Source organism: Zea mays, chromosome 7 (assembly GCF_902167145.1).
Source record: "Zea mays cultivar B73 chromosome 7, Zm-B73-REFERENCE-NAM-5.0, whole genome shotgun sequence".
NCBI classification, from domain to species: Eukaryota; Viridiplantae; Streptophyta; class Magnoliopsida; order Poales; family Poaceae; genus Zea; species Zea mays.
In genome coordinates, this window is record NC_050102.1 from 5,296,743 (window position 1) to 5,310,969 (window position 14,227).

Consider the following 14,227-nt stretch of genomic DNA (forward strand, 5'->3'; position numbering starts at 1 on the left):
TAAATAAAGTGAGATTTAATTCTCTCCAACCCCCTTCGATCCTAACGCAATTAAATAAAGTCTGCTCGTTGGTTTCGGTACCAATCTAGGGCTTGTTCGTTTCAACATTAATCCATATGGATTGGATGATATTGAGTCGGTTTAAATCCTAACAAGTCAAAATATATCTCATTCCATTCAAATACACACCAACCCACATGGAATTAAAATAACCAAACAAGGCCCTACATGGATTGGATGGGATTGAGTGGGTTTAAATTAAATCCTAAATAACTCAAAATCTTTCATAATTTTTTCCAATCTCGTGTAATCTATATGTGATAGGAATAACCAAATAAGGTATAAAGAAATTTTCTTCTACCCTAGGGTTTTCAAAAGAAAAGTTCTCCATCCCCCGTAGTAATCACCACACGCGATATGTAGGGAGCGTTTGGTTTGAGTAATCATTCTACCCAAAATGAGGTAGTGTATTATTGGTTCATTTCTCAAATTTGGTAGGATAAACTCATTCCTCATATTAGTAGGAATGATGTGGTGATGGATCAACTGATTTCATTCCACAAACCAAACAAAAAAGTGAGGAGTGATAAGATAATGAACTAGCTCATTCCTCAAATTAAACACCATAGTAAGGTCTTAAATGGCACATGCAAGCAAGTTCATCAAGACGTTAACACATGTGTTTAATTTTCGTCGGCCAAATATCAACAAAAATTTTAGCTCATTTTAACGGTATATGGTTCTTACAGATTAATAGACAAAAATTAGACAATTCTTAAGAATAGCCGATGAAAATTAGCTAATATTCATCGTCCTGACTTGTCCAACAAAAATAAGCTAATTTGCACTAACTAAATGGAAATTATTTGTATATATTGTTACAAATTAATCATTTATATTCGTCCACAGGTGTGCGTGCGTATATATACACATATACACACATCCATTCACAACACATATACATGACATACATTCACAAACACATATATTCATCCACATCACATACATCAGCACATATCAATCCACTTACCCAAATCACTTGTACCATAGTTATGAATCATAAAAAGGTTTTTTAAGTGGTGCCTTTATTTCTGTTGTCATCAGTTGTTCAAGTTTTATCTTTTTAAAACAACATAACAAGTATCAATATGCATACATCCAATTAGTGTAAACTCGAATTCATCAGATGATTATTAGAGATCTCACCGCTACCTGCTACCTAGAGTTCAGTTGAACAGTTAGTTGGCAAATGAGTTAGACAACTTGACATCGTCATCTTTAGGTGCTGCTAATTATAGAGGTGTCTTAAAACTTTGTATATTATAATTAGTAAGAATTAAGTTACATTAACTACAGTTAGATAGAGTTCAGTTGAAATGACTAATTTTAGCTATTGAGTGTGACTGAATAAGTTATGCTACAACAACTAAGTTTCACTATAATTAAGCTAGATTGAATATTTTTTCCCTAAAATTGACCTATGTTAGCTATTTTTGCTAGATTCAAAGTTTAGATAGAATTAAGCTAAATTAGCTATTTCTCTAGAATTAAGATCAAATGGCTAGTTTTTATTATAATTGAGCTAAGTTTGTTAAAGATGTGATGACCTTAGGTCGAAGCATCGACGGAGAATCCCATTGTGGCGGTGGGAATGGTTGTGGCATCTAAAATGCTTAGAAAGTGATATTGATCCCCACCTGCTACAATGTTGTCATTCCGGGACTACAGATGCCCATTCTCTAGTGCTTATATCAGTCCTAGTTTTAGGCTAAGGGCCCGTTTCTTTCGTTGGAATTGAGTTCCATTTTAATAATTATAATTTAGACAAAACTAATTAAGTTTATATATTTATATATGTAATATATTTGTATATTATCCTAAATCATATGAGAAAAATAGTTATATGCTACATTTATGTTATAGCGAAGCAATTATAAGAGTGTGCTATAAGTTGTTCATAAGAAAAATAGCATGTAAATCTATAGAATCAATTTTCATCTCTCACCCCATGAATTTGAGATAAGCTTATATGATAACTTTGGAAAGTGGTGGAATGTTACATTTTAAAAAATAGTCTATTTCATTAGTAAGATTCCAATTCCTCAAAATAAAAGGAAACAAATGGGGCCTAAAGGTAAAAATCAAAGATCTACTAGTGGAACCTTGGAAATGAAAGAGGACAAGTGGTGGTAGTGAGGAGATGTGGGAGACCGACCGCACGTGTGTCACATTTTGGTGTGCAGGGTGAAGTTGGGCCATCGGCCACCATTGGGCCTTGTCAGGCTATCTGGTATGGAGTCCGAGTGATAGAAGGACGCTTGTTTTGGGCTGAAAACATGAATAGACAATCATCTGTCTTATCTTCTTTTCTTTCAAATACACATACATGTATGGCAACAACTAATATGCTCACTGCTTTCCATAGTAGCACAAAGCTAGTGTAGTGCGGTGCTTTTCCAAGTAGCGCAAACCTTTTCCTTTTCTGAAAGGTGAAGTGACACGAAGCTAGTGTGGTGACTGGTGAAAAGCTAAGAACAAATGTCACTTCGATTTAATATGTTTGTCGGGACTAGTAATGTCATAATATCACAGTTCTTGTACATTTATGTCCAGTCTTAGACCCTATTTATTTATCCTTGAGATTATATAGTCTAGCTTAATTAAGTTGAGAGACAAACAAACAACACAAATTATTAGATAAATTATATAATCTAAATAACTAAATCATGATATTCCATAAGCTGGTCTTTAGATACTTATATAATCTATAAACTAGATTATATAATGCTGGAAGGAAACAATATCACTTTCCCCGCATTTGAGATGCCGTAATCATTCCCATTGTCAAAGTGGGGTTCTTCGTCGATGCTTCGACCTCAAATCATCACATCTTTAACAAATTTAGCTCAATTATAATAAAAATTAGCTATTTAAGCTTAAGGGTGTATTTGTTTTACTTCTAGATTATATAAGTTGAATTATGGTAAATAGGTAGGATGGTAAAATATCACTTTGGAATCATAAATAAGCTAAAATATGCTACACAATGCTAGCTTCTTTCAGTTTATTTGTGATCTCAAAGTAATATTTTACCATCCTACCCTTCTCAGAGTTATATAATTATAGGAGGGAAACAAACATGGCCTAATTTTACAGAAATAACCAATTTAGCTTAATTCTATCTAAACTTAGAATTTAGAGGAAAAACATAGGTCAACTTTCGAGATTATTAGTGGGTTTCATCGTTTCATTTTATATCCAATACTATAATATATACACATCAGCAGATTTGATGATGGATGATTGAGCATGTGAAAGCCTCCACTTGGAGCATTGACGCTAAGGCTATCTTCAACCCTTACTTATCATTATCTACTATTTCAAATACCAATCTGACCATAGCTAAAGATGTGGGTTCCAAAGGTGTGCTCTTTCACTCACTCTAGTAAAAAAAACGATTCTTCGCTACTCACGAAGAAACTATTTTGCTCACTATGAAAAAAGTATATTCCCCTTCATTTTTGTAGAGGATGCTTTCATTCTGAATCTTGGTAGGGCTTGTATTTAACCAAAAGAGTCTAGGAGGGCTAGAGATAAATCCTAGACATTCTCAACCAAACCCCCAGACTTTGTATTTGAACCCTAAAAAAATACTCTAGTGGAAGCCCTAGCATATGATACACGCCCAACAACATGGAAGCTTAACATCTCGATCGAGGGCCTTGCAAGTTTTCGCACAAAATACATAAATGTGGTCGTCTGTGTCAATATTATTCAGTAGGACAAACCATCAACGAAATGGCACGTTACATGTTACAGACTCCAGGAGACTGAAATAACATAACATGTATGTAGATAGATACAATCAACCTGACATAAACAATTTTGCAAGATGGCGGGGGACAAGCCATGTCACCTGCACACATCACGGCCTAAGAATTATCTCTTATCACGCGTGTCCATGGTTTCTAAGCTCTTCCGGTAAATGCAGCACGACCACACTAAGACCAAATTTCACAGAAATGCAAGCCATTGCCCCTGCTCAGGTTAGGGCCTCGACAAGACAACTTTTCTATGAGCATTGAAGAATCTTGCTCCAGAGCTCAGCTCTTGCTGTGGTTCGCACTTTTCAGCAGCTTCCGGCTAGGCGGGACGTGATCGTCCTGCAACATATGACACAACAGGATGTGGAAGTGGCTTAGTACATGATGCGATCTCTCTATATCTTCATTCGATGATATGCAGCAAGACAGCAACATGTCCACACAAGATGATAGAATAAACATGTCCACACAAGATGATAGGATAAACTGCAACGACGAAGCCAAAAAAAAACTCGACCTACAAGGTAAGACAGCCCTCGAACATTATATCAAGAAAAATACCTCACACAGTTCAAGAAAACCCTTGAACCCCAAGGGGAGTCGAATTAGAAACTGAGTGCTACTCATACCACCTAACCAACACAGCTAGAAGCCCTTTTGCGTAACAATGAAGCAGCATTTACCTTATATAATGAAGCCGCAGAGTCTGACTGCATCGTCTGATTTTGAGCCTGGCCAAGAGACTGCAGAGTCTCGATGGCATCTACCGTGAGCTGCCAGCCTGAAAGAGCTGTGCTCGAACCGGTACTAATACAACATGCAGCAGCAACATTTCCATTCACCCAAGGACAGTAATCGTTGTGGTGCCTTATTGGATCGAAGTCTGGAAGACCTGTTTCATAATCGTTTCCTCCATTTGTTGCTCCTGACAACCAAGCGTAGGAAAGAATAAATAGCATATACAATAAAACAAAAGGAGGTTATATGCTGTTTTTGAGGGACAAATGGTCAATTTACGTGAAGTTTTTATGCCATAGGCCTAACTGATGGAATTATGCTGGAATGGCAAAAATAAGGATGCAAGCCGTGGATGAGTGCAATAAGAGAAATATGCAATTTTTACGGCAAATCGAAGACTATATGAATGTGATCCTGAATGGTAAAAATAAAACTTCAGGATAAGAGACGGATGTAGTTCAACAGAAGCAATTGTCTGCAACTTCGGAAAAGCACAAAATAGCAATAATGGACATGCTCGAACAGCAAGATGAAGTACCTAGACCACTTCCTGGATCATAGTCATCGTTAGTTAGCATTATACCAGTCACTTCGTCTTTTGATGCATCAATGCCAGAAAAAACTCTTGCATTGCAAGAAAGAGAAGGATGTGCGCTATTCTCACGGCTCGTCTTCTCTCCACTCTCAACTGAATCAGCTTTAGTTGAACCACAAATTTTAGAACCACTGTCAGCTCGAACCGCTAACCGAGATGCCATATCTTGGCTATCACCATTAGGACCTTCTCGACCAACTTCTTCAGGGACAAACTCATCCATCAATGCAGGTCCAGGAGCTGACTCACCAGTGTGGCCCATAGTCTCGATGAGCTCAGGAATTGGATCAGCATCTCCGACAACGCTACCAGTTTTATGCCCAGAAACATCAATCCCATGAATTTCAGCTTCATGACTAGCACCCATCCCGACACTCCCCCCGCTAACTCCCAGGCTAAGTTGATCTCTAGCAAATGCAGGGGTTGTTTCAGCATTGAGGACTTCTTCCCCTCCATTCATACTACTCCCTCCTATCTCTCTTGCATTGCTTTCAGTTTCAGCAGCAGGCTGTACAAAACTGCTTTGCTGTGCTTGGTTGCTATAATTCGGATCCAACGTGTCACTCATTAAACCACTCCTGAGTGCACTAGAAGGCTTATTAACATCATCAACATCACATGGATGGTATTCGACACTCTCCATTGAATTTTCTTCCATGCCGTGAACTGTATCCATTGCAATAACAGAAGATTCCCTCATAGAGTCCCTTGGAAATGGGTTGCGAAGGGCGGATGGAACCTCAGCATTAGATGTATCAAACCTATTAACATCTATATCCAGGTCGAAACTTAAATTTCTGCTGGGACCAGCTCCTGAAGAAGATGGGCGATTAATATCAAAAAGATTAAAACAACGAGACCTTTTGCTCCTAGCACCAGAATCTTGTGCGGCGTCATCAACTTCATCACAATCACGGTCAATGACGGTTCCCTCAATGCTGTCAGCAGGCTGAAGCCTGCTTATTGGTTTGTCAGCTGTGCTCCCACCTTCCTCCAGGTTACGTTTTCTCGAACTAGGCCCCCGAGATTCAATTGAGGCTGCACGGCCACCAAGCTCACTTCCAGTGGGTTGCCCAATAATTAGATCTCTTCCCATTCCACCATAGTTAAGATGTCCAGGCATCGGGGGCAATGCAGAATTGTTTGACGGCAAACCTCCTGCCATTGTCAGATTTAAGTCGACTTGAGCATTTGACAGAGACTTACCCTCAACAATACCTGCCTCATCACGTCCCTCAATATTTTCTCTCTCTGCTCCTTCAGTGACCAGTCCATTGATCCCACTTGTCGCACTAATACCGCGGACCAACACAGGCTTCCTTCCTGTATCAGGCATGTCGATGTTATTCAGACTAAAATGAGAAGGGCGTGGCACAGATCTGAAGTCCCAGATTCTCACTGTAGCTCCACACAGGTTGCAATCCAGCAAAGGTGACCTCATGCTGCATCCAGAATCTTTGACATGCATTTTACCTTTCCCCTTGTCTTTCTTAATTGACACAGAGTTTGAATTTTGATGATGCTCAGGAAATTGGGAATGGAATTGGCCATCTGGTTCAGCTGAGCCTGCATTTCTGGCAGAGCGTGTCGAATTCTCTTCCCAATCTTGAACATTAGGAAGCCATCTAGGCTCCCATCCACAAACGCTAATAAGCTTCTGTGCCTATATCAATCAGATGGGAGTGACCTAGATCAAATAAAGCTCCATGTTCTGAAAATAATACATCAATGAAAAAGGCAACAAGAAGGAATCAATGGCAAGAGATGAAGAGATATACTTGAGAGTAACAGCAGGTTTCATCTTGTTGGGCGATATCAATTCCAGTTGTACTGTCTGTTCTGTAGCCCAGCTCCCCAGACAAAACTGTGACTGACTGGGATAAGACTCGATCAATTTGAACGCTTCTAGTTAGCTTCATACTCTCAATTGCAGATAAGGCAATAGCAGGAAGAGACGTGAACTGCAACAATCCATCACAGCGATCTTTAAAACCACCAACAAGAGCTGACGGGGTCAGGTGGAACTGGACCAAGCTATCAGCACAGCTATTTCCTCTCCAGGGACAATTATTCTGGTGTGAAGCATCAAGCTGCTCAGCAAAAGCTTCCCCAGCACTTATAACTACAACATAACAAAAAGGTCCAAACAAGTTAGTTAGGTTCCCCAGATGAACATGTTACATTTTGTGACAAGATACTGGCAATACTCCAGTTTAATTTAGTGACAAAAAACATAAGTAAAACCAAATGAAGTTTTAGATATTGTAGATCCATCAATAGCTTCAAACAGATCATCAGCACTGAGAAATTAAACTAAATTGTATTACCATCCAATGATAAAGTGGCACAGATGTCCTGGATTGAGAATGCACTATAAACACAATTAGACGTAATAAGCACAAGTTCAGCCAATATCAAGTCCAAGTGTCCAACCAACTCAATATAGTTCAGCTCTAGAAAAACATTCACAACAAATAAAATAGATATGCCTCCTCTGTTGCACAATTGTCAGAATGTAATACTGGGGCCCATGCAAATGGGCGTGAGCATCATCAAAATTAAGCAGTCAGTGGTCAGTATATTTTCAGTGCATTGATGCATTTATTTCTTATTTGAATTAAAAAATCTTAGCCATCTTCCATTGGAAACAAAGTGTACATGACAACACAGAAGAAGCAGGTAACTGCTGTAAAATTCCAGCCTAATCATACAAAAAAGATTGAACCATAAACTTCAAAAAAAGTTGGATTGCTTTAGCCTTTAGCTTGATACAACAATTTGCACTTGATGGCATTTCTTATCATATGAATGTTAGACTGAGAATGCAAAATATACACTGTGTTCCTTGATTCCTTCACTCAACAAGTACAAGCAAATAGTAAATTAATGATTTCAAATTTATTTCAGAGAGAACCCTGCCGTCAACAGAAGCAAGGAAGTAGAAATATGCAGCATATTGATATCATAGAAATTTCTGGCATAGATCAAGTAATAGTTCCCTTAGTTGCAACATTCACTGGCTCAGATTTATCTGTACAGTTAATAACAACATTATTGCAGGAAAACTATCAAATGACGCCAATCACAAAAAAATGATATATTTAAGTCCATGAAATGTTAACTGGCCCAAGACTCATCATTCATCGATAAACAAAAACAGCAATAGCTGCAAAAATACTAATCACAAGTAAAGAAGCTTAGTTTCTCAGAAACCAATGCATAAATCTGTAAACGAGTTTTTGCCACTTAAATGAGGTATAAAACCTAACATTGTACGGAAAACCAGAGAGTTCCAACTTGGAAAATCTAAATAAAAAACATGTCGACTTCGAGCATACCTTCAGCAGGGGACCAGGATGTCAATGCAATAAATATAAGATGTGCACCACATGATTCACACTCAATCTTGTCCATGTCAATGTTCACCCAGCCTCTTCGAGCACAAGCCAGTGAACTAGCAGCCTGTAGAAAATAAGTCAATAGTGTTATTTTTCAAATAACCTATCATGACCAATTTCAATTCTAGTTTATATTCTTTTAGATAGAAGTCAACAATGGCAAATAAGCTATATGGGGTCAAACAGGCTGGGCATTTCAAAGGGAGCATATAAAAATATCAATGTAGACAAAATTTTAACTAGCGAGCTGCTTAAGAATGACAATCTGTTCAAGTTCAATAATATCACAGTGAAGATGAAGGCATAAAAAACAGCATGTTTTACAAGTCAAAACATATGCAAGACGAAAATCACTCATCTATTCTTTTTCAGATATATCCATAATTCCATATATTCCGGAAGTGCCCTTAACCAATTAAATGTGTTAAAAGCTACAATACTCATTCTGAGTTAATTGGTTTTTGTAGACAAAATAATTTAGTACCATAGTAGGAGAAACAACTTTATTGGGGGTATGTATCCATGATTAGGGGTATGCAATCTTTTGCAAATGTGCAGCTGTGCAAAAATCTAAAACATCATATAAGGAAGAAGCGAAGGAATAACATTGTAACTCCCTGGTCTGGGATTGACAACCAATCAGCAATAAGCATCTTTGTCAGAGTTCTGATCATTTAGTTATTCCAAACAATCATTTAGAGATGGGGGTGTAAAAAATGCAAGACAAACACCTCACCAGAAAAACCAACAGTTTATGAACGGTTAATCACAAAAAAATAATACTACAGGTCAGTAAGAGCCCAATAAGAGAAGAAAAACCTTCGGCTTAGAAGCCCAAGTCGAAGGCTTAAAAGTAGCCAGCCGACGAAGCAGGTCGCCTCGTTCCCATGGTCTGCATGATGATTGAAGGCAGTCCATGGCAGCTCCATTAGCATTAGTACTAAGCGCAGGCCGAGACGTCGGCGGAGCAATATGAGAGGATCCTGCTTTGGACACTTGGTCACTGTCTAGCCAGTCTATGCTAGCTACATTAGTTTGTGCAGGGGGCGACGAGGCACCAGCAGAACTGCAAAGACAAAATGGAGGAGCTTGAGTACAGGCAGGCAGAAAGCAGACGAGCGCAACGTAATTATACATATTAAACATAAAACAACACAGCCTACGAGTTCGTGTTAGTTCATAACGGATTAGATGTTGCAAGCCCTTAATGTTGCAAGCCCTTCGCAAGACTAGCCTTGACATCATTTGCTCGGAAAATGGAGATCATATACTATCATGGATAAAAAAAGGAGGGAAAAAAAGGTTATTCAACATGACCTGGGACATAACAACACTCGCATGCTACAGTGGCAAATACGAAACTATTTTCCATCTGATTCCTAAATTCTGCATAGAAGACCCCAACAAAAGAAGGTAATTTCAGGTAACTGGCACCCCCTAGGGTTTAACGAACGGATTACTCGGTCTGACATACACAGCTAGCTCCAATTACAGGGGCCACAAATCCAGAGCGAAAATTCAAAATTTTCCAAGCACATGCCACCTCACAGCCAGGGGAACCCTCGTGAGACCCGATCCGGAGGCCAGGCGCCAGCAGCGCCGAGGGGTCGGCGGAGATAGTCGCCACGCGGACACCCAGCGGACAGGCGAGGAAAGGGCTGGGAGAGACGGCGGCGTACCTGGCGACGGGTGTGGGCGGTGGCGAGGCCGACCTCCCGGGCGGCGGGTCGGGGGCCGCCGCCGCCGAGCTCCGCACCTCCTCGCGCATCGCGGCCGCGTTCGCGCCGGGGCGAGTCAAAGGTCCAAGGCTCCAAGCAAGGCCTCGAGGCCGGGCGGGGGCAAGCGCAGGCAGTGGTGTGGTCTGACTCGATCGGAGAACGAGACGGCCCGCGTGCATTCACATCGGCTGGACTGCACGGGGACGGCCGGACGGCCGGTTACCGTGGGCTCGCGCCGCTGATTTCCTGTTCCGCCCACGCGGCGGCGGCGCTGACGAAGGAAACTGGGCCTTATATTCCTTCCCGGAATTCGGGCATTGGGCCTGGGCCAGGGCCCATGGATTTGGCTGGGTTAATTGTCCATTTTTGGTACAAACAAAGAATACAGCATGACAGCATCACCCGTATGTGACTATGTGAGCAGGCAGTTTCATGGCAACCTTTCAGTCTTTCACTTCAGTTCGATAAAACTGAATAAGTAGCCACAAGTAGTAAGACAGCTAGGCGGTTCTCACTTTTGGGCTGGGCTTATAAAAAGTTAAAGACCTTTCTTAGAAAAAAAAAGTTTAATATTAATAACGGTGCCCAACAAGATTTTGAGAAGGTCATTGATTAGGTACTACGCTTGTTTCATTAGGGGCAATTGATAGCCTTTCATAAACTACTACATCCGGTCATAAATATATGATGTTGTTTTTTTTTCTAAACATAACTTATCTAGATATGTAGTCGTGGTTTTGCTAGATATGTCGATATATCTAGCGCAAAATAATTATGTAACCTAGATTTCAATCCTATCACTAGCCTAGCAAGCTAAATTAAGAAAGTATTCTAGATAAGCAAAAAATAATATGTGAAAACTTAATTGAGATCGAAACCAAACTTCCATCAACGACTTTGACATTTTTATCGAGGTATTGAGAAATTCATGCATGCTTTTATCCTAGTTCTTGTTAGAGCCCCTCGCAAGGACACCGGTAAGGACCAAGCTTTTAGTCGAGTGACTCTATAGATAGACTTAAAGCCTTATCCACATGCAAGTGTCGTATTTACTATCGAGCTTACCACCAAATCACCATGACCCTCGCTCCCCGTGTGCTCGCCCGCATCGCGTCGGTCATGCTAGCTCGAGTTGACTCCTTGGTCATTGAATGAAGAAGAAAGGCGCCAGAGGAAAAAGGAAGCAAGTGGAAAAGAGCCAGTATATGGGGTTCGGATGGAAGTGAGATGTAGTTATTCCAAACACCTTGACGAACCTCAGCTCCACTAGTGGAGCCGCTCCACGAATCCAAGTGATTTCTAGATCTAGATTCACCTTTTAAGATGATGGAGCCATTCCAAACAAGCACTTAATCTAAAAACATTGTTGCGAATAGCATAACAAGATGTAGTTATTCCAAACACCTTGACGAACCTCAGCTCCACTAGTGGAGCCGCTCCACGAATCCAAGTGATTTCTAGATCTAGATTCACCTTTTAAGATGATGGAGCCATTCCAAACAAGCACTTAATCTAAAAACATTGTTGCGAATAGCATAACAATATTCTCACTCCACCGTAAGATTCTTCGACATATGGCTCACATATAGACCATGTGAGTTAATCTCTCCATTCTATTTTTTTGGAGAATCAAATCATTTATGTTTTTGCACCTAGAAATGTTAGAAACCATTTTTAGAGTAATCTCTACAATATATTTGAGTTAATAATCTCTCTTCTATTTTCTACCGCTCAAGTAACTTATATATGCATTCTCTTCTTTTTAATGGCTCTAGCAAGTAATTATGCTTAACAAATTACATAAAGTAATTTATTTTAATCATTGATGTTTTTGCATCTAGAAATGTTAGAAACCATTTTTAAAGTAATCTCTACAATAGAGTTAATAATCTCTCTTCTATTTTCTACCTCTAAAGTTTTTATATGATACATAATAGTAAAAAATAGTTCTAATGATGTTAGGACCTCCATTTATAATCTCGCCTTGAGCCCCTCAAAACTCAAGAACGACCCTGAGTTGTAGTAGAGCGCGAGGCCCATGTCGTCGTGGAGCTCGTAGCCCTTGAGGGTGATATGGTCCTTGGAGATGTTGTACCACTTCTGGATGCAGATCTTCTTAGGGCGTGCCCCCGTCTGCATCGCCACCAGTTCTTGAGGTCGGGCCAGTGGAGGAGGAGGTGAGCGGGGCTACGACGAAAAAGAGAGGGTGACGGGGGTGGGTGTGTGGAGGCGAGGAGGTCGGCGACTCACCGAGCAGGGGGCAGGGGCACCACTTCTGGATGTGGATCTTCTCGGGGGGCGCCCTGTCTACCCCGCCACCAGCTTCTTGAGTTTGGGCCGATGGCGGAGGAGGTGAGCGGGGTGACACGAAAATGGGAGGTTGGCGGTGTGGGTGTGTGGAGGAGAGGAGGCCAACGATTCGCTGAGCAGGGGCAGGGGCAAGGGCACCACTTCTCGATGCGGATCTTCTCGGGACACGTCCCTGCTTACACCGCCACCGGCTTCTTGAGGCCAGGTCGGTGGCCGCTAGAGATGGCAATGGGACTCGATCCCCAATTCCCCGCAGGGAATCCTTCCATTAGAGGATGGAGAAGTTTCTTCCCCACGAGGGTGTAACGGGGAAAAATTCTTCCCCGACGGGTAAAACGGGGACGAGTTCTCCATCCCTATTCCCCGCGGGGACCCATTAAACTTACACGTGACGATGTTTTCATGTAATAGTTAATCATAAAAATAAATAATTATCTTGTCAAGTGATCACTCACTATACTAATATGTTTATTTTGATGTACATATAATGATTTCTTACATCTGATAATGTGTATAAGTGATAATGTTTTGCATTAATAACATATGAAGTATGTCCTAATTATAATTTAAGTTGGGACGGGATCTCCGACGGGAATTTATCCCGCGGGAATTTTTTTTTCCGTCATGGGAACGGACATGGGAGCTAAAATCCCGACGGGGAATTCCCCATTGCCATCCCTAGTGGTGGTAGAGGCGTCCACCAGGCCATCCGCCATCACCGTGCCCCGGTCCATCTTCAGCGATCTCGGCCCTGTGGAACCCTAGGGAGCGTGCAACAGTGTGAACATTGTGGGGAACAGATAACAACACTCAGGGAACCCTAGGGAGAGTGGTGAGCGCCGGTGATGGAACCTCACGATTGGGGCTGGTGCGAGACATGAGAGTGGAGGGAGAGGTGGGTGGACGGTCGGAGGCAGAAGGAGGCTAGGCTAGGGTTGGCGAAGGTGTGGGGAGCGAGTGGAGAGAATGGAGCGGACACACAAAGAGAGGCTAGTTGTTGCGTCGTGGGGGAGAGAGGGGGCCCACGTGTCAGCGTCCGTACGAAGTGCAGAAAATGACAGGAGGCAACCTACCCCTTACCGAAGAAGTAGTAGAGATTTTATCAGACTTATCTTAAAACTATCCAAATTTATATATAATAAACGATAACATTTATGATATCAAATATATAATGTTAGATTTTTTAATTAATTATATCTTTATAGTATACATATTTGATGTGTTGAATCTTTATATATTTTCTCTACAATATTTATCAAAATTTAAGATATTTCTACTCTTCAAGGAAGTTAGAACGTTATAACTTGAAATAGTTTGCAAATCAAGTAATTACATTATTTTTAATTCATATTTACGTAGTTCCTTTTTTTATTTTGTCTGGAATTATCCTCTAGGCTCTAGCTAGCGAGATAGCAAGTTCGTCAGCAACGGGCAACTCACGACCACGTGCAAAACTGCACAAACGAAAGAAAATCCGACAACCTTACTTTGCTGAAAACTCTGCACAATCTTCATTCACATTATCCAGCATACTTTAGTCTGAAATTCTTCCCCGACGGCTAAATGGGGATGGGTTTTCCATCCTCGTTCCTCGCGGGGACCCATTAAACTTACAAGTGACGACGTTTTCATGTAATAGTTAAT

The 14,227-nt window shown here is 40.9% G+C and overlaps 1 protein-coding gene across 1 annotated transcript; it reads right to left on the bottom strand.

Annotated features, from left to right (window-relative positions):
• Positions 1-3,716: 3,716 nt before the first annotated feature.
• Positions 3,717-6,278, bottom strand: LOC100273929 (uncharacterized). The gene is made up of 3 exons (NM_001148321.2): positions 5,101-6,278; positions 4,508-4,749; positions 3,717-4,163 (listed from the first exon to the last, which is right to left on the bottom strand). The coding sequence occupies exons 1-3, from the start codon at positions 6,251-6,253 to the stop codon at positions 4,104-4,106; spliced, it is 1,455 nt and encodes a 484-aa protein (NP_001141793.2). The 5' UTR covers positions 6,254-6,278; the 3' UTR covers positions 3,717-4,103.
• Positions 6,279-14,227: the final 7,949 nt, after the last annotated feature.

Excerpts from the sequence above, each read along its gene's own strand:
- LOC100273929 (NM_001148321.2), bottom strand. The coding sequence starts at position 6,253 with ATGGGAAGAGATCTAATTATTGGGCAACCCACTGGAAGTGAGCTTGGT. Across the intron at positions 4,750-5,100 it reads TGATCCAGGAAGTGGTCTAG|GAGCAACAAATGGAGGAAAC; the intron begins GTACTTCATCTT and ends CTTGGTTGTCAG. Across the intron at positions 4,164-4,507 it reads CTGCGGCTTCATTATATAAG|GACGATCACGTCCCGCCTAG; the intron begins GTAAATGCTGCT and ends CATATGTTGCAG.